Raw genomic sequence first — 25,018 nt, forward strand, 5'->3', positions numbered from 1 at the left:
ATTGGGTCACAGGGGACTTCCCTGGCAGTCTAGTTCTAGTACAGAGGGTATGGGTTCAATCCCTAGTGGGAGAGATAAGATCCCACATGCGTGGCAGCCAAAACACCAAAACATAAAACAGAAGCAATATTGTAACAAATTCAGTAAAAAATTAAAAAAAAAAAAACACGGAGGCACACAAAGTTAAAGCCATACATATGTACAAGCATATTTGCAAAATGTGACGCATGGTTCATGCCTATGTGTAGTGAAGTAGCTCCCTTCCGTTCCCTCACTCAGTCGTGTCCGACTCTATGCGACCCTGTGGACTGTAGCCTACCAGGCTTCTCCGTCCATGGGATTCTCCAGGCAAGAATACTGGAGTGGGTTACCGTTTCCTTCTCCAGGGGATCTTCCCGACCCAGGGATCGAACCCGGGTCTCCCACATTGGAGGCAGACGCTTTAGCCTCTGAGCCACCAGGGAAGCCCTCAGTTGTGTTCAACTCTTTGAGACCTGGTGGACTATAACCTACCAGGCTCCTCCCTCCATGGGATTCTCCAGGCAAGAATACTGGAGTGGGTTGCCATTTCCTTCTCCAGGGGATCTTCCTGACCCAGGGATCGAACCCAGGTTTCCCGCATTGCAGGCAGACGCTTTAACCTCTGAGCCACCAGGGAAGCCCCCACCAACACTGAGAATGTGATAAGGAAATTCTAAAGTTAGGGGCTCAGATTCTCTTACATAAAACTTTAAAATAAACTTATCAGTGATTCAGTAGGCCTCAAAAAATTCTTCCTGTTCTTCTTAATATAAAGGATAGAAGGCCACCCGGGATATGAACGCTGTCCTCAAAGATAAACAGAGAGAAAGTGGACAGACCTTGCCTTACTCTTGTATTTAACTGAAAGCTGCCGCTCTAAGGCGAGATCTGCAAACTCTATGAATGGCACAGTAAAATCTGGCTCGTTGTCAATCTGTGTAAATAAAGGTTTATTGGCATACAACCATGCCTATTAATTTGCATATTGCTATGCTATTTTTGAATAGTTGTAACAGACACCATAGGGCCTCCCAGGTGGCCCAATGGTAAAGAATCTGCCTGCCAATGCAGGAGATGTGAGTTTGATTCCTCAATTGGGAAGATGCCCTAGAGAAGAAAATGGCAACTCACTCCAGTATTTTTGCCTGGAGAATCCCATGGACAAAGGAGCCTGGTGGGCTACAGTCCATGGGGTTTCAAAGAATTGGACACGTCTTAGTGACTAAATAACAGAGACCCACAAAGCCAAAAATATTTATTGCCTGGTTCCTTACAAAAAAAGCTTACAGACCCCTGCTACAGTGTCAGCACCTTTCTGTGTTCTGCCTTTGGAGGAAATGGAGAAGGGCAAGGCACCAAATTTTACTTCTTTACATGTTAAATAATATATAAAGAACTTTCCTAGAAAAAAAATTCAAAGTTCTCATTCTCAGGTTTGAAACAGACATTTCGCTTTCATCTAACCCTTTGGGTTTCCCTAGTGGCTCAATCAGTAAAGAATCTTCCTGCAATGCAGGAGACCCAGGTTCAATCCCTGGCTCAGGAAGATGCCGTGGAGAAGGGAATAGCTACCCACTTCAGTATTCTTGCCTGGAAAATCCCATTGAATCAGGCGACAGTCCATGGAGTCACAGTCAGACACTACTGAGCGACTAACACTTTTTTGGTGTCCAACCCACTTGGGAGATTTAGCTCCTTCTCTGAATATTCTCAAAAATCTCTACCAAAGAGGAGAAGCCCAATGCAAGAAGAGAGACAAACATTTTTGAACCATCAATCAGGAGCTTCGGTAGAGGGACATCTCTTTTAAGCCCAGAACTCTGTGAGGTACGGTCATTCTTGCCATTTTTCTGAGGATGTCTCCTGTTCTTAAACACTTGAGAAAGTTGAGAGTCGGAGAGAGCTTAAAAAAACTCACTCAAGGTCAAACAATAGCCTAATAAATTGCAGAGGCAGAATTGGAATCCGGGTCTGTCTGATTGCAATACACATCCACCATACCTTGCTGCCTGATCCATTTATTCATCCAGTGAATAACCACTGAGCACTTTGTGGGTATTTGCTATGTTCAGTCTCTACACCAGAGCCTGAGGACACAAAGATCATGAAAAATAATGACGAGGGACTGCCACCAGGGTAAAATACATTTTCAATAGGACCGATGTGACTTTCTCCAGGTCAGAATCCCCTCATAATTTAAGTTTTAAAATTAAGAGTAACCATATCCTTCTGAAAGAGAGCTCCATGATTATATCTTCCTAAAAGATGTAGCATTGACTAATTAGATTGTAACCCTGAAGTATAAGCGTACACAGACTGTTGACATCATGTCAGAGAAGTCATCTGACTCATGAATTAAAGCAATTTCTCAAACCAATTTAGTTCTATAAAAATCTAGATTACCTTTGAATTTCTATTAACCACCATACCAAACCTAATTCTAGAGTCCTGTTGGTGTAGAACTCACCAGACTGTGATGACATATAAAGTCACTGTTTCCTAGGCTCTAACTTGGGTGTCATTAGTTTTTCAATGTAGTCTTGAGCTTTTTTTTTTTTTAATGCTTAAAAGCTGAAAGTTCATTCTATAACCTTGATAGAGCACCTTTAGTTTCCAACAGCAGCTCTGGTTACTTAAAGGACGATTATATTATTTCTTTCCCTTGAATCTTTATGGCTATATGAAGCTTTTCATAGAATCCTGAAAGTAGTAAAGAAAGTAGTAGTATATACATTGCAACTCTAAATGTTTTAAAAGTAAGTAGTGAAGATTCTAGTAAAAGCAGTAAATGTGAATCTGTCTGTGCTGAAACAAGTGACTAGTACGTGATTTCACACAGTCAGAAAGGTCGTTTGCTTATTTGTTTTAAAAAAGCAAGTAGGATGGGAATTCTCCAGACGTCCAATGGTTAGTACTCGGCACTTTCACTGCTGAGTGACCAGGTTCGATCCCTAGCTGGGGAACTAAGTTCCTGCAAGCTGCATACGTGACTCCCCCCAACACACACACACACACACAAACAGAATGAATAAGTAAAATAAATTTAAAAAAATAAACAAGTAGGAGGTTTGACAGTGAAGATGTGAAATCTGATCATCATTACATAAGTAATCTACTGACCGCTAATGCTCAAGAATTGTCTGTTTTGAAACTTTCAAACAGATGGCAGGAAGTCATCTATACCTTTACGATTCTCAAACTAAGCACAGTGACAGAACCACAGTTATAGGTAAACCAAATTCTCCCTACTTGCCCCAGAATAAGTCATATGTTCCAGTGTGAAAATGACCAATTATTAATTAATGGTTGAAGAAAAGGACTAAGGCTCTAGGGCTTCCCTGGTGGCTTAGACTGTAAAGAATCTGCCTGAAGTGCAGGAGACTCAGGTTCAATCTCTGCGTTGGGAAGATCCCCTGGAGGAGGAAACAGCAACCTACTCCATTATTCTGGATACAGTATTCCGGATACAGTATTCCAGTATCCTCTTGCCTGGGAAATCCCATGGACAGAGGAGCCTGGCGGGCTGTAGTCCATGGGGTTGCAAAGAGTCGGACATGATTGAAGCAACTAACACTTTAACTTCAGTTTACACTGGTGCGTGACTCAGTTTTGAGCTCCTTACACCAAGGACAGAAGTGGTATGGACCTAACAGAAACAGAAGATATTAAGAAGTGGCAAGAATACACAGAAGAACTATACAAAAAAGATCTTCATGACCCAGATAACCATGATGGTGTGATCACTCACCTAGAGCCAGACATCCTGGAATGAGAAGTCAAGAGGGCCTTAGGAAGCATCACTACGAACAGAGCTAGTGGAGGTGATGGAATTCCAGTTGAGCTATTTCAAATCCTGAAAGATGATGCTGTTAAAGTGCCGCACTCAATATGCCAGCAAATTTGGAAAACTCAGCAATGGCCACAGGACTGGAAAAAATCAGTTTTCATTCCAATCCCAAAGAAAGACAATGCCAAAGAATGCTCAAACTACTGCACAATCATCTCACACCCTAACAAAGTAATGCTCAAAATTCTCCAAGCCAGGCTTCAACAGTATGTGAACTGAGAACTTCCAGATGTTCAAGGTGGATTTAGAAAAGCCAGAGGAACCAAAGATCAAGTTGCCAACATCCATTTGATCATTAAGAAAGCAAGAGAGTTCCAGAAAAACATCGACTTCTGTTTTACTGACTATGCCAAATACTTTAACTGTGTGGACCACAACAAACCATGGAAATTTCTTAAAGAGATGGGAATAGCAGACCACCTGACCTGCCTCTTGAGAAATCTGTATGTAGGTCAAGAAGCAACAGTTAGAAATGGACATGGAACAACAGACTGGTTCCAAATAGGAAAAAGAGTACATCAAGGCTGTATATTGTCACCCTGTTTATTTAACTTATATGCAGAGTACATCATGTGAAATGCCGGGTTGGATGAAGCACAAGCTGGAATCAAGATTGCTGGGAGAGAGATCAATAACCTCAGATATGCAGATGACACCACACTTATAGCAGAGAGTGAAGAAGAACTAAAGACCCTCTTGATGAACATGAAAGAGGACAGTGAAAAAGTTGGCTTAAAATTCAACATTCAGAAAACTAAGATCATGGCATCTGGTCCCATCACTTCATGGCAAATAGATGGGGAAACAATGGAAACAGTGACAGACTTTATTTTGGGGGGCTCCAAAATCACTTTGGATGGTGACTGCAGACATGAAATTAAAAGATGCTTGCTCCTTAGAAAAAGCAATGACCAACCTAGACAGCATATTAAAAAGCAGAGACATTACTTTGCCAACAAAGGTCCGTTTCTCCAGTAGTCATGTATGGATGTGAGGGTTGGACTATAAAGAAAGCTGAGTGCCGAAGAATTGATGCTTTTGAACTGTGATGTTGGAGAAGACTCTTGAGAGTCCCTTGGACTGCAAGGAGATCCAACCAGTCCATCCTAAAGGAAATCAGTCCTGACTATCCATTGGAAGGACTGATGCTGAAGCTGAAACTCTAATACTTTGGCCACCCGATGGGAAGAACTGACTCATTTGAAAAGACCCTGATGCTGGGAAAGATTGAAAGCGGGAGGAGAAGTGGACGACACAGGATGAGATGGTTGGATGGCATTGTCAACTCAATGGACATGAGTTTGAGCAAGCTTCGTGAGCTGGTGATGGACAGGGAAGCCTGGTGTGCTGCAAAGAGTCGGACACGACTCAGCGACTAAACTAACTGAACTGACAGCAAAAACAGAAGTAAATATCTTGTAATATCAGTCACAGTAGTCAGGACAAAATTATGCCTAGAGGGAAAGCAGAGAGGGTTATTGCCAAAAGCCGTTACCAAATGACAGTATAGGAAGTCTTGTAAAATCAGTGGGACATACAAGAGGAAAGAGTAGTCTATATGGTGTGTGTGTGCACGTAATAAAAGTTTTTTCAATTTAGATTGGGACAAAAAACTGCAAAATACAATCTCACTCTTGACCCAAACATGGCACATTCACAAGGGAGAAGCTCTCAATGACTTTCATGTACCAGAATGAGAGATTGTTTGGGCAACTGGAAAACAAGTGTTGAAGCGGGGTTGATGGAACATCAGCCACACATGAAGCAAAAAAGAATGTATCTGTATAGTTCAGGGCCTGTTCCTGCAGGCCAATCCATAGACAACTTTATTGGCAGAAGACAGGCAGTGACCACCAGTGTGCCCTCTGGTCGTTGTATCCGGTGGAGGGAGCCAGTGAAAATGACAAACACGATCAATTCACGGTGACTTGAATCCACTCTCTCGGCATGCAGTGAGAGAAAATGGGCAACAGGAATCTGTTTAGCATGGTTTGTATGAATCACATTCAAGTAAGATCACAGTCAAGAAGTGTGCTTCCATTAAATTATGGAGAGGAGGATGAGGTTATAAAAATGTTTTTTTTCTTGTAACTGATATGTAAAGAAAGACCTCTTCTATCATTCCAAGTGGGCTTCCCAAGTGGCGTTAGTGGTAAAGAAACTGACTGTCAACGTAGGAGGCATGAGACTTGGATTCGATCCCTGTATCAGGAAAATTCCCTGGAGGAGGGCATGGCAACCCACTCCAGTATTCTTGCCTAGAGAATCCCATAGACAGAGGACCCTGGCGGGCTACAGTCCGTAGGATTGCACAGAGTCGGACACAACTGAAGCAACTTAGCACATGATTCCAAGTGGCAAATGGCAGTGAAATTTTCAGTATTTTAGAGAAGGTTGAGCTTCTAGCCTCAAAGCTAATGTATCACAATCATATATACCCAAAATAAGATATCAGGGGAATTCCCTGGAGGTCCAGGTGGTTAGCACTCTGCACTTCCATTGCAGGGAGCACAGGTTTTATCCTTGGTTGCGGAACTAAGATCCCACATGCCACATGGTGTGGCCAAAAAAATAAAAAAAGATATCAGAATTTCACAAGGAGGTTGCACTCTGGTATAAAAGACTCTAATCACCAAGTAGGAATTTTTTTCTCAACGTTTATTTTCTTCATTCATCAGAGAAAGGAGTCATTATCATATTATCAATCAGGTTGACAAGTCACATTCAAACACTGCACCAGACCATGAAGAAATTGTCTCAGAGGGCAAGTCAGTCAAGGGCAGGACAGGACTGTAGGCAGTGTTCCACTCCAGGTTCAAACATTCACCCTCCTGGGCTCCCTGGGCAGTGAAACTGTTGACCTAGCAGACTCGAAGTATTGCCTTCAGTAAGAAATTGCTCCAATATCCAAACCAACTAATAAGGCTATCAGGCACCTGCTGGTGTCCTCTGTTCCTAAAATTATGATTTAGTAGAAGCAAAGAGTTAGAGAAGAAAACAATGAGGGAGTTATGATGGCCTACTATTGAAGCTGACAGTTAGATACCCTGGTGGTGGAAAACAACACTTTTCTCCTAGGTGATCTGAAACTATTGTTATTAATCTTGACTTTTTAATGTCATGCTTTGTAACATTTGAAAGTTGTGATGATTTTTTTTGAACTAAAGTTGGTAAATGGTGTGAACTAAATTCCCATGGGTTGTTTTAATTTAAAAACAGAATAAATTATCCAAAGAAGCATATTAAAAAACAAACAAAAAGTGACTGAAACATAGCTACTTTTGCAGTATGAAAGCAGGGCAGGGCAGTCATGGCCGAGTCTGAAGAGCCATTGTTCTGTGTGGAGTTCTGGTCTTTGTTTTTCAAACCTTCTCAGTTTGAAATCTCAAGAATTTTGCAAGTGTTCCATGAATCTTTAGACCATCCCACTTACACTGCCAGTGGGTGGAGAACAGGAGACCCAGGAAGTGAAAGAGCCTCTTCTGTGTCAGAGAAGAGAACAAGGATGAAAAAAAAATGTCCTTAACTTTGTTCTGGTTCATTTTTAATAATGTCGTTTGTGAAGCACTTTAGCAACAATAAAATCAGAAAGAGAAAAAAACAAAACCCTCCAATCATCCCTAAGTTTCAGAGAAGGTAGAAAATGTAGATTTTGGTAAAGCTATTTTCAGGAAAGCATTTAAAAAGCACAATTATCTAACAAAGCAAAACTGATAATTATATAATCCCACAGCATTTGGCAGCAGGATGACTTTTGTTTCAAGGAACGGGTGGGATTCATTGGATGCCTTCGTGTCTGCAGAGCTTGGTGCCTCAGACTGCTAGAGATCTCTGGTGCAAAACAAGGTTAACATCAATCAAAAGCCTTGCAGGAACAGACACTATTTATCTTTGTCTTTGGGAAAACAAAAGTTGAAAAGTACAAATGGAAATTACTGGTAATGAAAAAGTCAAGATATGGTTGAAAGAATGCTGTCTCTGAAAAAACGAAAGCAAATGACATATAATTAGGGACAGAAGACTTGACTCTCAGAAAGATGGCAACTCCTACACCTTGAACTTTAAGAAGGGATCAGCAGGTCTTTGGAAGAGGTGTTGAGACAGGAGGATGTGATGGAGAAATGATGAGCACACCAGGGAAACTGAGGCAGCAGGCGTGAAGATGTTCTGTGAGAAACATCAGAAAAGACAAAAGAGAGGCAGAAGGCAGAGCTCAAAGGACAGCATTTATTATCCACCCCCTTGCCCCTGCCAGCCAGTTGTCCAAGTTCCTCCAGCACCAGCAGCATCCTAGTCGACCAGATGACTAAAGACTTTGGTCCCCTTTAATCAGTCAAAATTTTCATCCCAGGCTCTGCTCTCTGTGACTTGACAACTGAGGCTAATGGTCCAGCCAATCTTCTTCTTCCTTAAGATATTGATGCCACTGTGCTGTATGCTCAGCTGCGTCTGACTCTTTGCAACCTTTTTGACTGTAGCCCACCTGGCTCTTCCGTCCATGGGATTTTCCAGGCAAGAAGACTGGAGTGGATTGCCATTTCCTCCTCCAGGGGATCTTCCCAGCCCAGGAATCAAACCCAGGTTTCTTGAACTGGCAGGTTGATTCTTTACCGCTAGTGCCACCTGGGTTACCTCTTCTTCAAGAGTTGCTCACAAAGCTGATGCCTTAATCCAGTCCTATGGGCTAAATTGTACCATCCCACCCCTAAATTCATAGGTTAAAATCCTAATTCCTAGTACCTCAAAATGTGACTGTGTTTGGAGATAGGGTCTTTAAAGTGGTGATCAGGTTAAATGAGGTCATTAGGTTGGACCCTAATCCAGTAGAATCGGTTTCCTTATAGGAAGTGGAAATTTGGATGCAGAGTTCCATAGGGGGAAGATCGTGTGCAGACACTGGGAGAAGACAGCCATCTGCAAGCCAAGGAGCGAGGCCTCAGGAAAGACCAAACTGCCGACGGCTTCATCTCAGCCGCGGAGCCGCCAGAACCAAGAAAATATACTTCTGTTATGTAAGCATGCCCAAGCAGGCCAATATACCTGGTTATCATTGGTGGGGTGGCAGCCCTCGTCACGAAGGCCCCTAGTTCTCCTCTCCTTCAGCCAAACATACTGTCCCCTCCCCGCTATGCAGAGCTCCTTCTGACCCTCCCTGACGACCCCACCCCACTCACCCACTCCCATCACTTCAGGCTGAAAAAAAAAGGTATAGACCCTTCAGATTGCAGGCTCTCTGACTTTTTAAAATATCTCCTATAAAAAGGGTAGACAAAACAGTGTTTGTCCCTTGGCAAAGACTGCTTCTCAGATATATTTGCGGATTGCAGTTCACTTGAACTAAACTGCGGTGGCTTTGTTCCACCTGGACACCCCCAAGCAGCCTGTGCATTTTTTTCCTTTGAGTTAAACACAAAGAAGGAACAGAAGGAATGCGAAATTCAGCCACATGCACCTTCTTTCTTGTCATGACTTCTCTACAGACACACACACGCACGCACACACACACACATACACGCACACACGCAACACACACACATATATGCACACACACACAGGTCTCCTTCCTACTCACAGCTGGGCCTGGGGATAGGCCATGTTTCCCCTCCAGCAGTCAGCCTGACAGACTAACATCTCCAGAGTCTACTTTTGTTCTAAATAGGATTTCCGCTTTAAAAAATTTATTAGAAAATCCTTCATAAGAGGAAGATTAGAGTTCTTCCGGAAAGTGTTTCTATTACAAACCCAGACCTCCTTGAAAACTCTAACCTGACTTTTGATGAGCTGAGAGAACTGACGATCAAGGTCAGCCATCTCCCAGTTAGTTCTGAGGACTCCAATGTTTGGCATCCGGAACACAATCTCCAGGAAGACAGAGGGCATCTTCTCACTGTGGTCCAAGCTGTTCAGCCATCTCTCAGCCTCCGCGTCAGGGTGTGGAGGGGGGAGGGTGGTGGGAGGGGGTAGATAAAGTGTTTCCCCCTTGCTCTGACCCAGAAGCTTTGAGTCAGAGAAAAACTCACCAACCTGGTCTGCTTTGATTCCTCCTCTGTGAAGTCAGGAACATTCCAGGTGAGAGGCTCTTTCCCTCCCTCGGTTGTGACTGACCCTGTATTGTCCCGGGGAGTTCCGCTCCTGGGCCAACACGACCAGAGACATAATGGGAAAGAAGCCCTGAAGCTATCAGCAAGGAAAAGGGACTTTGTGAGCAGTGATTTAAAAAAAAAAACAACAAAAAACAGGTGCTCCCCAACTCCCCACTGCCAAATAACCACCTGCAAAGTGAGCAGTCAAAATAGTCAAAGGATTCCAGAATACTGGAAACATGCAGACATCTATGTGAAGGAAAACTGAAAGGGGGAGGAAATTGGTGGAATAGAAAATGGAAGAAAAGTGTTTATCCCAAGAGAACTGCTACCCTGTCCATCTTTGTACAATTGAAGCAAACTTACCTGTGATCCCCACAGGCTAGTGCTGGAGAGGTGAGTCCTGAGGGGCGGGGCTACATGGAGCTCTCCCAGCCTCAGTTCTCATCTGTATAATGGGTGTGATCCCGACACCTGCCTCATGGGGTCGCTGTGGGTACTCACTCGCCTGTATGAGCCAGCAGGGAGGTACTCGCTGCGCAACAGCTATTATAGTGGTTGTTTGCATTGTGTCAGGCTCCATTGGGGCTTCCCTTGTGGCTCAGTTAGTAAAGAATCCACTGCAGTGTGGATCTGGGTTCGATCCCTGGGTTGGGAAGATCCCCTGGAGAAGGGAAAAGCTATCCACTCCAGTATTCTGGCCTGGAAAATTCCATGAACTGTATAGTCCTTGGGGTCGCAAAGAGTCAGACTGGACTGAGCGACTTTCACTTTCTAAGCTTCATAGCTAGATGAGTGTATCTTCGAAGCTCAGGAAAGAAGCCAGGGAAGGTAGCAGAAAGATGTCATCGGTTGGGAGACTCAAGGGCAAGGATACTCTCGGGGAGTATACCTGCACCAAGATTTCTAAGAGGCCATAGCAGGGTCAGGTGATAAAGCTCAAGGTGTAACTGATGGATGACCTTAGAAGCTGAGGTGCCCTCTCATTACCACTGGCTGTAGATGCACACCAGTTGGTTGGGGGTCAACTGGATGAACAGCACAGGACAGAACTAGACCCATGGGACCTCAAGGGGTGTCTCCAAGAGGATCCTTTCCTACTGGATTACCATAGCCTCTTTTTTTTAAAAGATTTTTTGACATGAACCATTTTTTAAAAACCTTCATTGAATTTCTTACAACGTTGCTTCCATTTTATGTTTTGGTTTTTTGGCCCCAAGACATGTGGGGTCTTAGCTCCTCCACCAGGGGTGGAACCCACACCCCCTGCACTGGAAGGTGAAGTCTTAACCGGAAAGCCAGGGAGATCCCTATCATCACCTCTTCATTTCACTTTGTAAGCACATGAGTGGACCGAGCATGCTCCTCTCTGACCACCTCTTTGAGCAACAAATGTATGCCCTCTTGTACCTCTCCGTTTTCATCTCCAAATATATCTTTACTGTTCTTTGTGACCACGCAAAGACTCCAAACTATTTTTAAAATCCAGGTCTTACAGAATACTCAAGATCACCACCAGCAGCAATTTGGAATCAAATTTTATTTTTGTTTGCTTTTACTTAAGTGGATTGAACTATAGAGCCTCCTCTTCAGCATGAGTTTTCAGGGAACAATTGATCTTCTCCACATTTCCATGCCAGGGTACTTACATCTTTCTAAAACCTGACCCACATTCAAGGTATCCATCTGAAATTTGAGTTGTCTCCAAGTCTGCACTTTCCTGGAGACTCTGAAAGTGGACATTTATTTGGGTACTTCTAGGAATGTTTCTCTAATGGAAAGCCCTGAAAGGAGAAACGCTGATAATATACATACAATGAAATATTCTTCTGCCTAAAAGGGAAGGGAGTTCTGCAGTACGTTACATGGGCGAACCTTGAGAACCTTATGCTGAGTGAAGCAAACCAGTCACAGAAGGAAAAAAGCTGCAGGAGTCCAGTTAATCGAGTCCCTAGAGTGGGCAAAATCAAAGATGCAGAGGGGAATGGGGGCTGCCGAGGGCTAGGCGGAGGGGAAATGGGGAGTTGTGCGATAGGTACAGTTTCAGTTTTGCAAGGTCAGAAAGTTCTGGAGATGGTTGCACAATAGTGTGAATATGTTTAACACTGAAAAGTAATAAAGATGGTGAACTGCCTGTTGTGTGTATTTGACAATTAAAAATTCTAACAAGAAACAAAAAGTAGAAGTGCTGAGTCCAAAGGTGAGTCCTTTATTAAATTTAATACTGTCAGCGTGTCCTCCAGGAAGGCTGTCCTGGTTTTGTTCCCATGGCTGCAGGTAAGCCCACCTCCCACAGCCTCATTGGCAGGAGTGTCACCAACCTTTTCTCCACCATGATTTGGTTTTGGCAAACAGAATGGCAAAAGCAAAAAAAAAAAATCAGAAGAGGACAAACACTCTCAACTTGAAGTGTAACAAGTGTTCATCTGGAGACTTCACTTAGGGCTCCACACTTCCACTGCAGGGATCGCAAGTTCTATCCCTGGTCTGGGAACTAAGATCTCCCATGCCATGTGGCAAGGCCTCCCCTACTTCACAGAAAAGGATGTTTATCAGCTTGGTCCCTCCAGAAGCTCCAGAGTAGCCACATTCTGCAGCATTCTGCAGGGTAGGGGTAAATTTCCCAATGATGCATCTACAAACGCAGGAGTTATTCTTGTTGTTTTCCCCCATCCCACTCCCTAACCTTAAAATGATGACTCCAAATATCAGAGTGGCCTACATACTTGCCTGAAACAGCTGTCCTGCAGAACCACAAAAACGTGGGCTAAAAATAGCCTCAGTCTCTAAAAAGGTTGGGCCCCGGAGAACAAAGCCCTCATAGAAAAATGTCTCCGCCTCCATCCAGGCCACACAAAGCTGACCCAGCTCTGTCCCTGATGCTCGTCATCCTTCGTGACCACCTCTCCCTGCCCTGGAAATAGATGCCTGGCATCTTTGTGCCTTCTTGGTCCCTCGAGGGAAAGGAGGCAGGGTAGAAGGGAAGATAATGCAGTTACACCCAAGCTCCAAGCTTGTGTCATTATTTCCATGTTATAAATGCCTGCACGGGCTCAGATTTTAAATAACGTGTCTGAATGCCCACGGCCAGAATAAGTAGCCAAATTTCAAACTTAGGGCTCGCTTCCAAGATACTGTGGTGACAGTTCTTTCTGTGCAGCCCATCACCCCAAAGGGTTCTATCATCACTCAGGTCACATCCCCACTGAGGAGGGTGAGATGTTGTGTCTTAAGCAGAGAATGCAGGCTCTGAGTAGGGTAGGATACTGCAGAACTGGGAGGCAGGTTTCTCAACAACCCACCTAAAGAACGCCTGGTACCTTGCTGATGGCTTTCCCTCCCTCTTAGTGAGGAGACACATTTTTCTGGGTAGCAGGTGGGAGTACAGCTCAGCTCCGTATTTTAACTGGCAGGCCTGCTGTTGCTGCCATTGTAAGGTATGCGGGTCTGTCAAGTTCAACTCTAAACCTCCATGCTGTTGTGGGGGCTGCTGGATGGGGCACAATCTCTAAATTGTGTTTAGAGGGACAGGATCGATTGGGTAAAGACAGTCTCAGTGCCCAGGAAAAAGACTTAAGGGGCGAAGGAGAGGGGTTACCTGTCCTTTGAGTCAGGAACTTAAGGACCATCCAGGAGTACAGATTTCTGACAATCACATGTTGAAGGTGTGTGTGTGTGTGTGTGTGTTGAAGGTGTGTGTGTTGAAGGTGTGTGTGTTGAAGGTGTGTGTGTGTGTTGAAGGTGTGTGTGTGTTGAAGGTGTGTGTGTGTGTTGAAGGTGTGTGTGTGTGTGTTGAAGGGGTGTGTGTGTTGAAGGGGTGTGTGTGTGTGTTGAAGGTGTATGTGTGTGTGTGTGTGTGTGTGTGTGAAGGAGAGGGGTTACCTGTCCTTTGAGTCAGGAACTTAAGGACCACCCAGGAGTGGGACCATCCAGGACTTCAGATTTCTGACAATCACATGTTGAAGGGGTGTGTGTGTGTGTGTGTGTGTGTGCACGCGGCACAATGTAATGTGCATGTTCAGTCGCGTCTGACTCTGCAACTCCATGGACTCTAGCCCACCAGGCTCCTCTGTCTATGGGATTTCCCAAGCAAGAATACTGCAGTGGGTTGCCATTTCCTCCTCCAGGGGATCTTCCCAACCCAGGGATTGAACTGCACTGGCAGGTGGATTCTTTACCATGGCGCCACCTGGGAAGCTCCTGACACAAGGTTATATTGTTATTAAATACTGGGCCCAAAACCTGCCGTACCAGACCCCTAGTCTCTACGGGGTGGTGCCGCATTCCAGCCCTAAGGGCGTATGGACCGTGTCTGAGTAGTCCTGGACTAAATGGCTCCTTGGGACAGGACCAGGATTCAAGGCTGGCTCTCCTGTCTCCCAGGGTAATGTTCTTGTTACCTGTTCAGAACCCTGCCTGTGTGGAAACACCTAAAAGGAAAGAATTTACACAGGCAGGCTCTCAAGAGATGGTGCAACCAGCTGTGGGTCATTGGGCCCCTAGATTTCTCAGTTTCAGAAAACACAGAAAGCTTCTGTCTGGATCAGTAGCCACCAGCTGACCCAACCCTCCCCAAACTAAGATTTACCAAGTTTTAAGATTTATCCCTTGAGTATCTAAGTAAAGAGATGAGAAATAAACAAGTGGATAGATACATGTAAGAGAAACGATTTAACTTTATAAAAATGTGATCATACAGCAAGATTTTTTTTTCTCTTTTTTCTTCTGGCAAACGAAGTTTATAAAGACACCTGGAATAAAAATTAGAACCATAACCTAATAAAAATTAAAAACCTTACATTTCAAGGAAACAGACTCATTTCAGAAAGACAATGAAGAGAAAACAAACAGCACCCAAAGCGGCAGTGGCTTGGGGAGAGGGGAGAAGGCAGGTTCTGTGGTGATAAGCAAACAGCGACCGACTAACGTGAGCCTGACCTTTGGCACCAGGGTGGGCTCAGGAGTGGGGGCAGGGAGGGCAGTGATAGTGAGAGAGGCAGGTAGGCTTCTGGAAAGGGACAGACCAATGGCTCAGTGGGTAGCAGTGGCCTCCTGCAAACAGGCCCACAGTCCTCTCCTCTTCCCGGACCTGCAAGCCACGGGGCAGTGACTCACAGCCAAATCCCTATGCATTTGCCCCAGTGGGGAGCTCAGTGCGGAGAAACTCATCAGAATGTCAAGGTCAACTAGGGCGACTTGCCACAGAGACCCAAGGAAACTAGACAGACATGGACACACACAAAACACTGTTTGGAATGTCTGCACCAGAGTCAAGAGAGGGTGGAGAAAACCTTGGAGGAGAGACAGGCCGGGAACCCACCACGGCAACATCCCCCAGCCTCTCCTTCCAGGGAGCTGGTACTGAGGCTGGCTGCTCCCCAGGGAAATGGGGAGTTCTGGACTACATTCTGAGGTAGTCTAATCGCCACTTGCACAGGCGGCTGAGAACGACCTCAACAAATGGGGACAAGGCAGGCAGAAGAGTTTCTACGGCGAGAAAAGGCTAAAGAATATAACAGAAGGAACTGTGTCACAGGTGGGCTCGGAGAAGGCCAGAGTGCAGCCTGGGGTCGGGGGTGGCTGGCAGTGTGAATGGAGATGAGTGGATCTGAGGAGGGAATGGCTCTCGGGCCAGGGCAGTGGTAACGCTGAGATGAGGGGTGTGCCTGCTCCTGACGGGGGTCATGCGGATAATGAGCCAGAGAACCCGGGGGCCTCGAGGGGCGGGGGTGGGTCCCAAGGTTTCCTGCAGCTATGACTCTGGTCATTTGAGCTTGTTTTAGGGAGAACCAGTCCTGCTGGACTTGAACTTGGAAAAGCACTTAAGAGGCCCCTTCTCTGAGGAAGCAGTGGACCGTAAGCCACCACAGAGTAATAATAAGGATGAAAAGCAAAGGTGACGTTAGATCCCTCATCCCATTTTCGATGCTAATATATATTCTTTTCCTCTTCTGCCCCAGCACTTGGGATTCTAAGTCAGGATGGAACGTCCTGAAGGTTTAAGAGGCAGCAGTCATGTGGATGTTAGTGCTTCCTCTGCTTTGCACATTTCCGAGGACGCCTTTTGGGACGGAGTTCACCAAAGTCTTCCACTTCATTTTCATAAACATCTTCCTGAACGACACCTGTTTAAAAAGAAAAAAAAATGCAGAATGGTGACTGTTTTTCATTCTACTGCAATATATAATGACATCCTAGTAACACCTAATGTCAGAGCTGGAGTAAACACCCTTCTCCAGAACATTCTTTTACAGGCAAGCTCCTCTGCCCTTCTTTGAGAGGCCCTTTAAATGAAAAATAAGTCCAACAAAAACTAAATTCAACTGCACCTTGAGGTGGTATCCCAGTTATGTTCTTCTGTTTGAAGCAATCACACAAAAAAAAATCACAGTGCCATCAGAGAGTAAAATCTAAAGATTACTGGCAGAGACATTTGTGTCAGGTCCTTCCCAGTTTTCCCCAGCTCCAGGTTTGGATTTTCCAGTAGAATCTGGGTCATGAGGACTCACAGAGGGGCAAGTTGGGACAAGTGAAATGCTAGGAGGACGACGAAAAAAGATACTACCAGGGTGGGGAGGCGTTCCAGATCACACAGAATTCAGCAAGAAGATTCTGCCAGGAAAAGAAACCCCGGCTCACTCGATACCAGCTTTAAATTCTCTGAAGGAAGACATATGCCAAGTTTCCCCAAAGATTTTGTGTGTTTAGTTCACAAAGTTGTTTTATATCCCCAAGCCCAGAACAGTGCTGATACAGTCCAGATACTCAATATATAAATACACTCATGGAATTCCACGAAGGGCTTGCACAGGCAAACAGTTATCAAGGGATATACTCCGCCCATCCTGGGAGTCACTGTACAGAGTATGAGTAGTAATAGGGCATCATTGCTAACAGCTCATGAGTGGCAAAGATTTTTGGAAAAACAGCAAGCCGAGTAAGAGCCCTCAGTCAGATGGTGGAGCCCTGTCACTCTGTTGCTACTTATCAGAGTCGCTGGGGGCGGTGTTCCTAGGCAGTGAGTGACCACTGCTCACAACACAGGCAGCCCCACAGCAGAATGACCTGGGAGTCAGCAGAACCAAGGGCCATGAGACCCAGAGCATCACCCTGGGATGAAGAACTCCTCACCTTCCTCCTGGTGCAACTCTGTTTTCCTCAGCCACTCCTGTGCATCCCTGACGGACGGTATCAGGATGTTGACCAGCCGAGCCATGACCTCCTCCGCTAGAGAACCAAAGAACCAGGGCTTTGAGTGAAGGGGCGGCTGTAGGGATTAAGACGCTCAGTACTAGAGTCAAAGCCCCCACCTCCCGGGACCTTGTCTCCGCTTCCTCTGAGAAGGGCAGTGAAAGGCCACTGTCTGTCACCAGAAGCAGAAACTACACGTCCCTATCTGCAGGGACTGCCAATAGCAAGCCTTTTGAGGAAGCTTTTCAAACTGTTCTTACCTTCAACTGGACTGTCTGAATTCTAGAATGACTTACAAACATACAATTTCACTAATTTTATACATAACTTCCCTCTTCCCTCGTAGCTCAGTGGTAAAGAATCCACCTTCCAATGCAGGAGATGCGGTTTGATCTGTGAGTCGGGAAGATCCCCTGGAGAAGGCAATGATGACCCACTCCAGTATCCTTGCCTGGGAAACCCCATGGACAGAGGAGCCTGGCAGGCTACAGTCCATGAGGTTGTAAAAGAGTTAGACATAACTTAGTGACTAAACAACAACATACATAACTTCTATTGAGTGTTGCTAAGATGTAGCTAATAAGGATGTCAGAGGAAATCTGATTCACAGATCACATAAGAATTCTTTTTAGACACTGGGTATGGTATGAGGACCCTCCTAAAAGGGAAAGACCAGGTATGCAGGCTAGATCTTAGTCAAGTGAAAGTGTTAGTTGCTTAGTCGTTTCCGACTCTTTGGGACACTATGGACTGCAGCCCACCAGACTCCTCTGTCCATGCAATTCTCCAGGCAAGAATACTAGAGTGGGTAGCTATTCCCTTCTCGAGGGGATCGTCCCAACCCAGGGATCAAACCCAGGTCTCCTGCATTACAGGCAGATTCTTTTACTGTCTGAGCCACTAGATCGGGTTCAGCCCATAGCAGGTGCTCAAGAATTCCCTGAATGAATGAATCGAGGAAGGTTTAAAGAATTTTCTCAAGACTGCAAGCATTCCCCTTCTATCTTCTCCCTAGAATTGGTTAGCAAACCCTTTTCTTATCTGTCATGCCAGGGGAAACCATCCTGCCCAAAGATTATGACACATTGTTTAACTGGGGGAGGGGGGGATCCAAAGAATGGGGCTTTGCTGGGACTGGAGAACACGTGGTCCTCACTTGGGTTTCTGCTACTGCCAAGATTCCAGCATCCCCAGGTCAGTCCTCACTACAGAGGGGCTCGACTTGTACACAAGTCCTCAAAGCCCGGGTTCTGCCACCATCTGGGCCTGCCTTTCGAGGACCCTTACCATCAGCCCAGGCCTTCCGCCTGTAGAGGTCCTCCACCCAGTCGGAGACCTTCTTGATGTTCTCCTGGACCTTCCTCTGTAGTACGTGGCTGTGCTCTTTGGAGCCCGGGTGTCTGTGGCCCCAAGCGCTCTGCTCCATGTCCTGCACCACCAGCTTGCCTTCCTCCATAGCCGGGTCCACCTTCTCATGGAAAAACTCCAAGTACCTCTGGTAGGCCGCTTGCTGACTCTGGTGGCTTTCCAGGCGGATGTGCTGCTCGTAGGACTCACTGCTCCTCTCCCAACCTTGCTCGTCTTCCAGCTCCGCCCCAGGAAGGGCTACAGCCTCGGGAGCCGCACCCTCAAATGCCTGATCTGGGGCGAAATAGTTCTCGGGCCCGCGGGTGAACTTGACACCGCACAGGTCGCACTGGGTCCGGTCCACGTCAGCCTTTTTGAAGTTCCCAGCTGCGGACTCCCTGCCCTCCTCCTTGAAGTGGTCGGCCTGGCCTCTTGCCCTTCCTCTCCTCCATCTGATGCACAAAGATACCACAAGACATGCCCTCCGCATCTTCCGGCGGATGGAAGCCCTCCGCTGCTTCTGAGAAAGGACGGCGGCTAGGAGGTGATCCCCCTCCAAGGCCAGCTCCTCCGGCTCGTCCTGGCCGACCTCATATTCGGGTTCGGCCAAGTAGCCCACGGGATCCACAGAGAACAGGCGGTTCAGCCTGATCTCCTCGTGGTAGAGGCCCCGGACAGCGGTCCCTTTGGCGTGCCCACTGTCCCACTGCCAGTGGCAGTCCATCAGGAACTCCTCATCCCGCTCGAAGAGCAGGTCCTGCAGCGCCTCTGCCACGGACTTCACATTGACCGCCAGCCGCACTCGCTTCACCACTCTGAGCAGGCGCTCGGGAACCCGGCCCGGGCACTCCAAGCTCAGCAGCTGCAGCCTGGCTTCGAGCTCCTGGAACTGGCTGGACAGGAGAGGCTTGCAGGATGACTGCAGCACGCCCTCAGTGTTCACCAGCATCACCAGGCACAGCACCAGGGTCCGCTCGGCCTCCCCGGAAACCACGTAGTCGATGTCGCTGAAGGCATCCAGCAGGACGTTGAAGTTGGCATTCTCGCAGCCGCAGAGCACCTTGACGAGGTAGGACAGGTGGAACCGGAACTCCTGAATGGCCCTGGTCAGGTCCTTGGGTCTGTACTCCTGAATGATGGCGAACACGTCCCCGGGCTCCCGGTCCTTCTTGCTGAATAGGAACTCCCAGTAATGCAAGAGCGCGATGTAGCTCTTCGGGAGGCACAAGACGGCATTCTTCCAGAGGCGGGCCAGGACAGCCCCGCAGTGGACAAACTGGAACTCCAGCAGGGCCACCGTGTTCCCGATGCTAGGGATCAGCGGCTCTTTGCACCTCTTGACCAGGACATTCATGAAACGGAAAAAGCGCCTCTTGTAGTCTTCTGGGTTCCTACACACGTAGAATTGGTGGATGGAGTCCTGCAGAAGTCGGATGAAGCACAGGTGGGGCTTCTCTGCACTCTCGTCATCCTTGTTGGGTGCCAGCATGCCGAATTTCCCTTCTATTCCCTTCATCCTGGTGCCTCTGTCCCTGCCCCTTTTCTCTTGTTCTGACTGCAGGGCTTTGAGTTCCCGGTTGTACTGATCCTCCTCCTGGAAGAGCAGCTTGTCGAGCTCATCGGGATAGCTGGAAGAGAGAAGAAAAGCCTGCATGGCGCTCAGCCACAGGTCCGTGGACTCCCGGCGGGTTCGGGCCCTTTCGTTTTGAAACAGGACGTGGATGTATTCTTTCAGGGCTGACCTGTAGGATCGGAAGGATTTGTAATGTGGCTTGAGGACTTCTTTGCACGCCATGGGGTTTTCTGACAACACTCGCTGGTGGAAATGCTTAGGGAAGATGACATTCAGCAAAGATTTGCAAAGGCCGTGCTTGTCCAGAGACAAAAGGTAATCGATCTCTTCAAGTTCTTCAGCTAAGACTTTAGGGAATACTCTTTTGGCTTCCAACAGTAACCCCTTGATGGCCACCAGGTGTATTTTTGACTGGACCAAACACTTGGCCTCGTGACGTCGCAAAGGCCTGTGGAAGTCTTCACAGCATCCGTCCTCACATTTTAAGCCGACGAGAAACTTCATGCAGACACCCGGGTACGTCTTCGCAAGCAGGCTCCCTGTTATCTGACATAGCCTGCTCAGAAGGTGTTTGTTTATGGCTAATTTCACCTGATCCATCATTATCAAGAAATGGTCTTTTGTTTTCTTCTCTTTCAAGTTCAAATCCAGGTCAGAAATGATGCGTAATATGGGTCCGGGGTCATTCTGAGCTATCTGACAGTACTTGGCATCCACCTGCGAGATCCCAAAAAACTCGAAGCAAGACTTGACCATCTCCTTCTCAGCGTTGGTGGTCACCCTTCTGAGGGCCCTGACCAGATCGAGGAGGACCCCGAGGCCCCCCGGAGCCAGAGCTAGGACTTCCTCGGGCTGGACCTCACAGTGGCTGGTGGCTTCATAGAGTGCCTCCACTGCCCCTGCCGAGTGGTTGAGGGTGTCAAACCTCAGGAAAGCATCCTTGAGCTTCAGGAAATCTCTCATGATCACCCCCTGCAGGAAGTGGGCCTCGGCGATGCCAGACACCTGGTTGGTCTGATGGCAGAGGTCCAGGGCTTCTCTGAGGATGGTCTTGGTAAGGTCGACATCAGAATCCCTGGCCACATTGAGACGGGCGGCTGCTAGCAGACACGAGGCCTGGAAGTCCTTGTCGGCGGTGAGCCTGGCAGCCTCCAAGAGGCAGCCGTGCTGCTTCATCAGCAGGGCAGCCTCTTCCCTCCGACCTTCCCTGTTGAGCAGGTCGGCGGCCTCTGCCAGCCGCTTCCGAGACGTCAGGAACACCAGCTGGTCTTCAGTGTCGAGCTTCGAGAGCACAGCCATCATCTCCTTCGTTTTATTCATGCTCAGGTACTTGGCTGCAGCTTCCAAGTAAAACTGGCTGGCAGAATAGGAGATCTTGGAGACAGGAAGGGCCTTGGCCCTTAGCATTTCTTCATACCTGCAAAGACAGACAACACCAATGTCAACTCGGCATCACCCCATATAAAATTTATAAAGTGCAGAATAGAGCAATTTATATAAAATGCCATTTGTAGATAGGACCTGCCAAACTGGACCTAAAGTTAGCCAGCATCTTTATCAAGACTTCATTTTATACTATAAAATTAATTCTTTATTCCCCAAAGGAACCCAGCACTAGTATGTTTAATTAATGAAATATAGTGGAGTTGCACAAAAAGAAAAAAATAGTTAAAAAAGAAAAAAGAAACAAACCCAAACAAAACCAAAAAAGAATAAATATTAAAAAAAATTTTTGAAAAAAAGAATATAATGGAGTTGCATCCTAGGCAAGTGACAGTTACGTTAGAAGTCAACCTGAAGGGCATAAAGTATGCATAGTCAAAATTATTCTTGGGGGGGAAAAAAATCCCTTAAATTTGCATAAGAGCTTGCTAATCATTTTGGGTACACAGCCTATGGAGGCTGATACCTGATAAAGGAGAAAGTGTGGAGATGGGGGCTGCAGACACACCAGCCATTACATCAGTCTTCCTCTTATTATCCAACTTTTGACTTTTCTCTTTTTACCAAGAATGCATGTGATTGATTTAGTGTGAGATGAATGAAGCCTTGAAGTCAAGCTCCCTTTGACACTGTTGATCCAAGTGAGTATATCCCATATACCAATTTTCAAGGCACTGGGCCAATCCAGTGAAACATGCCTACTTCTGAACTCTTGCAGGGGACAAAACATATTTCCTCACAACCAGAGATGTCCAGGAACCTCCTGCTGCCCTGGGTCATCTTACAAACGTCAGATCCCCTCTTATAACAGGACCTCTCTGAACGGGTGTGACTGAGGATGAGCTCCTCTCATAAGCTTTGGGTGACAGACTAGAGGGTATTTACAGCACGTTTAAGGAACTAGCCAGGTATTTGGTTTTCAAATCTAAAATGTTCTCATTACATGTTAAGTCAGGCCAGCTAGCAATTGAATTCTACATCCTGTATGTAGAGCTTTCAAAAGACTCTCAGATACATCAAATACTAGGCTCCAATTAGTACTGATGACACTCAGATCTCAACTCAACATATCATTAAAGAGTTCTTTGAATATCTCAGGAAAGCTGATAAAGATAAACAAAATAATGAGAGACCCCAAAAATATTTCTGGGGAAAAAGCAATGATTCTTCAATGCTATCCTGGCAAAGTGAGAACAGAAGGTTAAAATAATTGAAAGTACAAAAAAACCCCAAAAACCCCTCTCAATTGCTTTCATCATATGGCCTCACAAGGGAACTGTCGTGGGCAATTACTCAGAGTACCTAGCACCCTGACAACCGGGTACACAATCAATGCCACAGCTGGCATCCTGTTATGGACTGATGGTTTGTGACCCCTACAATTCATATGTTGAAATCCTAATCCCTAGGGTGACTGTATTTGGAGATGAGGCCTCTAAGGGAGTAATTAGGGTAAACTGAGGTTATAAGGGTGGAGTCCTGATCTAACAGGATTAGTGTCCTTATAAGAACCAACACCAGATAGGGAAGGGAGAGAGCTCCACCAGATACGGAAGGGAGAGAGCTCAATTGACTGGAGCATTGATCATGAACTTCTAGCCTCCAAAACTACAAGAAAATAAATTTCTGTTTTTTAAGCCACCCAATCTATGGCATTTCATTATGGCAGCCTGAGCTGACTAATACATACACGCTGTGTATATCTTATGCATAATAGCAAAGACCTGGATAAAGAAATATGTTCGTTTACTAACTGTGACACTAGACATTAATGTTCCATTTCTAAACAGAAAACTCAATTTTTTTACCTAGGTCCTGCTTATACAAGTGTGGACTTCCCTAGTGGCTCAGACTGTAAAGCATCTGCCTGCAACGTGGGAGACCCGGGTTTGATCCCTGGGTCGGGAAGATCCCCTGGAGAAGGAAACGGCAACCCACTCCAGTACTCTTGCCTGGAAAATCCCATAGACAGAGGAGCATGGCGGGCTACAGTCCATGGGGTCGCAAAGAGTCGAACACGACTGAGCAACTTCACTTTCTTTTCTTTATACAAGTGTATTTACCTTGTGAAAATTATGCACTTTTTAAAAATATATGATATACTTTAATACTAGAGCTTCCCTGGTGGCTCAGAGAATAAAGAGTCTGCCTGCAATGCAGGAGACCTGGGTTCAATCCCTGGGTTGGGAAGATACCCTGGAGAAGGAAATGGCAACCCACTCAGTATTCTTCCTTGAAGAATCCTATGGACAGAGGAGCCTAGCGGGCTACAGTCCACGGGATCGCAAAGAGTCAGACATGACTGAGCGACTTCACTTTACTTCTTAATAAATGTTAACTTAAAAATATAAAGCTTGAACACCTGGTCAATCCCGTTCATTTTGTCACATGTATGATTTGGTAGAAAGCAAAGAAAATACAGAACCAAGCCACAGCTTACTTTTCCAGGAGCTGTTGAGCAGAAATGCAGAACAGCAGCCTCTACAATTCTAGCTATCTCCTTCCACCTGGAAGACCTCCTACCAGGAGGCATCAGGAGGTCTGATGTTTATAGAGTCCTTATCAGCTGTTAGTTAACCCCATCTGTCTCCACTTCACCTTTGGAACATCAGTTAGGCTGAAGGTTTGAGGAGGCTCCTCTAGGTCATGTATGAAACTTGTGTGTCCTACAACCACAGGCATGTGGACATACATGTCATATACACATGGGTCAGTGCCCGGCTGGGTGTCTGCCAGTAGATCACGATGAAGCGCCACCCTGTTCTGACCTCTATCCGCCCACATCAGTGAAACTGTCAACTCAGCTGGTAACGGTGGAGGGGTCAGAACCATCAACCATGCAAGGAAATTGCTGGGCGTGTGATATACATACTTGCAATACATCCTTCATCTTCTTCTGCCCCTTCTCCTCATGACACTGTGATCAAGGAACTCTTGACTCTGCACCAAGGCCACCACTCAAGTGTAAGGAGGGTGACCTGGTCAAGCCACTTCAGAAGAGCAAGATAGGGACTTCCCTGGTGGACCAGTGGTTATGACTTGGTGCTTCCACTACAAGGGGCACGGGTTTGATCCCTGGTCAGTGAAGTAAGATCCCACAAGCCTCATGGCCAGGGATAAAAACAAAAAGAAGAGCAAGATAACACCTCCCCAAGGAGCAATGGAAAGGTAGGGCTTGGGGATGGGGAAAAGGAAGGAAGAGAATAAAAACACCTACTTTTCCACTGCCATCGCAGCTTCTTCAAACAGCTCCTCTTGGCAGTACATTTTAAGGGCTAGATCAAATTCCTGAATCTGCTCAAAGCATCGGGAAGCATCTTTGTAACACTGACTTCGCTTATAGAAATAGGCGGCATCTCTTACCTAGGACAGAATAAAATTTTATTCAGAATATTTATAACAATTTTTCATCTTAAAAGTAAACCAAAACCATGAATAATAAAGAGGACGTTTGTATGTCTAGAATCTGTTAGAATCTGGTGGAAAACACTAAAACCTGGGCTGTTTCCTCCT

At 46.2% G+C, this 25,018-nt stretch overlaps 1 protein-coding gene across 3 annotated transcripts in view; it reads right to left on the reverse strand.

The window, feature by feature from the left end:
• Window positions 1–14,609: 14,609 nt before the first annotated feature.
• The window catches only part of TRANK1 (tetratricopeptide repeat and ankyrin repeat containing 1), a 99,334-nt gene continuing 88,925 nt past the window's right edge, over window positions 14,610–25,018 (reverse strand). For all 3 annotated transcript variants that reach the window (XM_088831787.1, XM_055414664.2, XM_088831786.1), the window contains 4 exons: window positions 24,723–24,868; window positions 18,430–21,479; window positions 17,083–17,178; window positions 14,610–16,076 (listed from right to left, as the gene is read on the reverse strand). In XM_088831787.1, coding sequence (XP_088687913.1) covers window positions 15,976–16,076; window positions 17,083–17,178; window positions 18,430–21,479; window positions 24,723–24,868 — 3,393 coding nt within the window. In that variant the 3' untranslated portion in view covers window positions 14,610–15,975. The remainder of the gene's footprint in view (window positions 16,077–17,082; window positions 17,179–18,429; window positions 21,480–24,722; window positions 24,869–25,018) is intronic.

This window comes from Moschus berezovskii, chromosome 24 (assembly GCF_049115385.1).
Source record: "Moschus berezovskii isolate FMDL1 chromosome 24, NW_MosBer_1.0, whole genome shotgun sequence".
NCBI lineage: Eukaryota > Metazoa > Chordata > Mammalia > Artiodactyla > Moschidae > Moschus > Moschus berezovskii.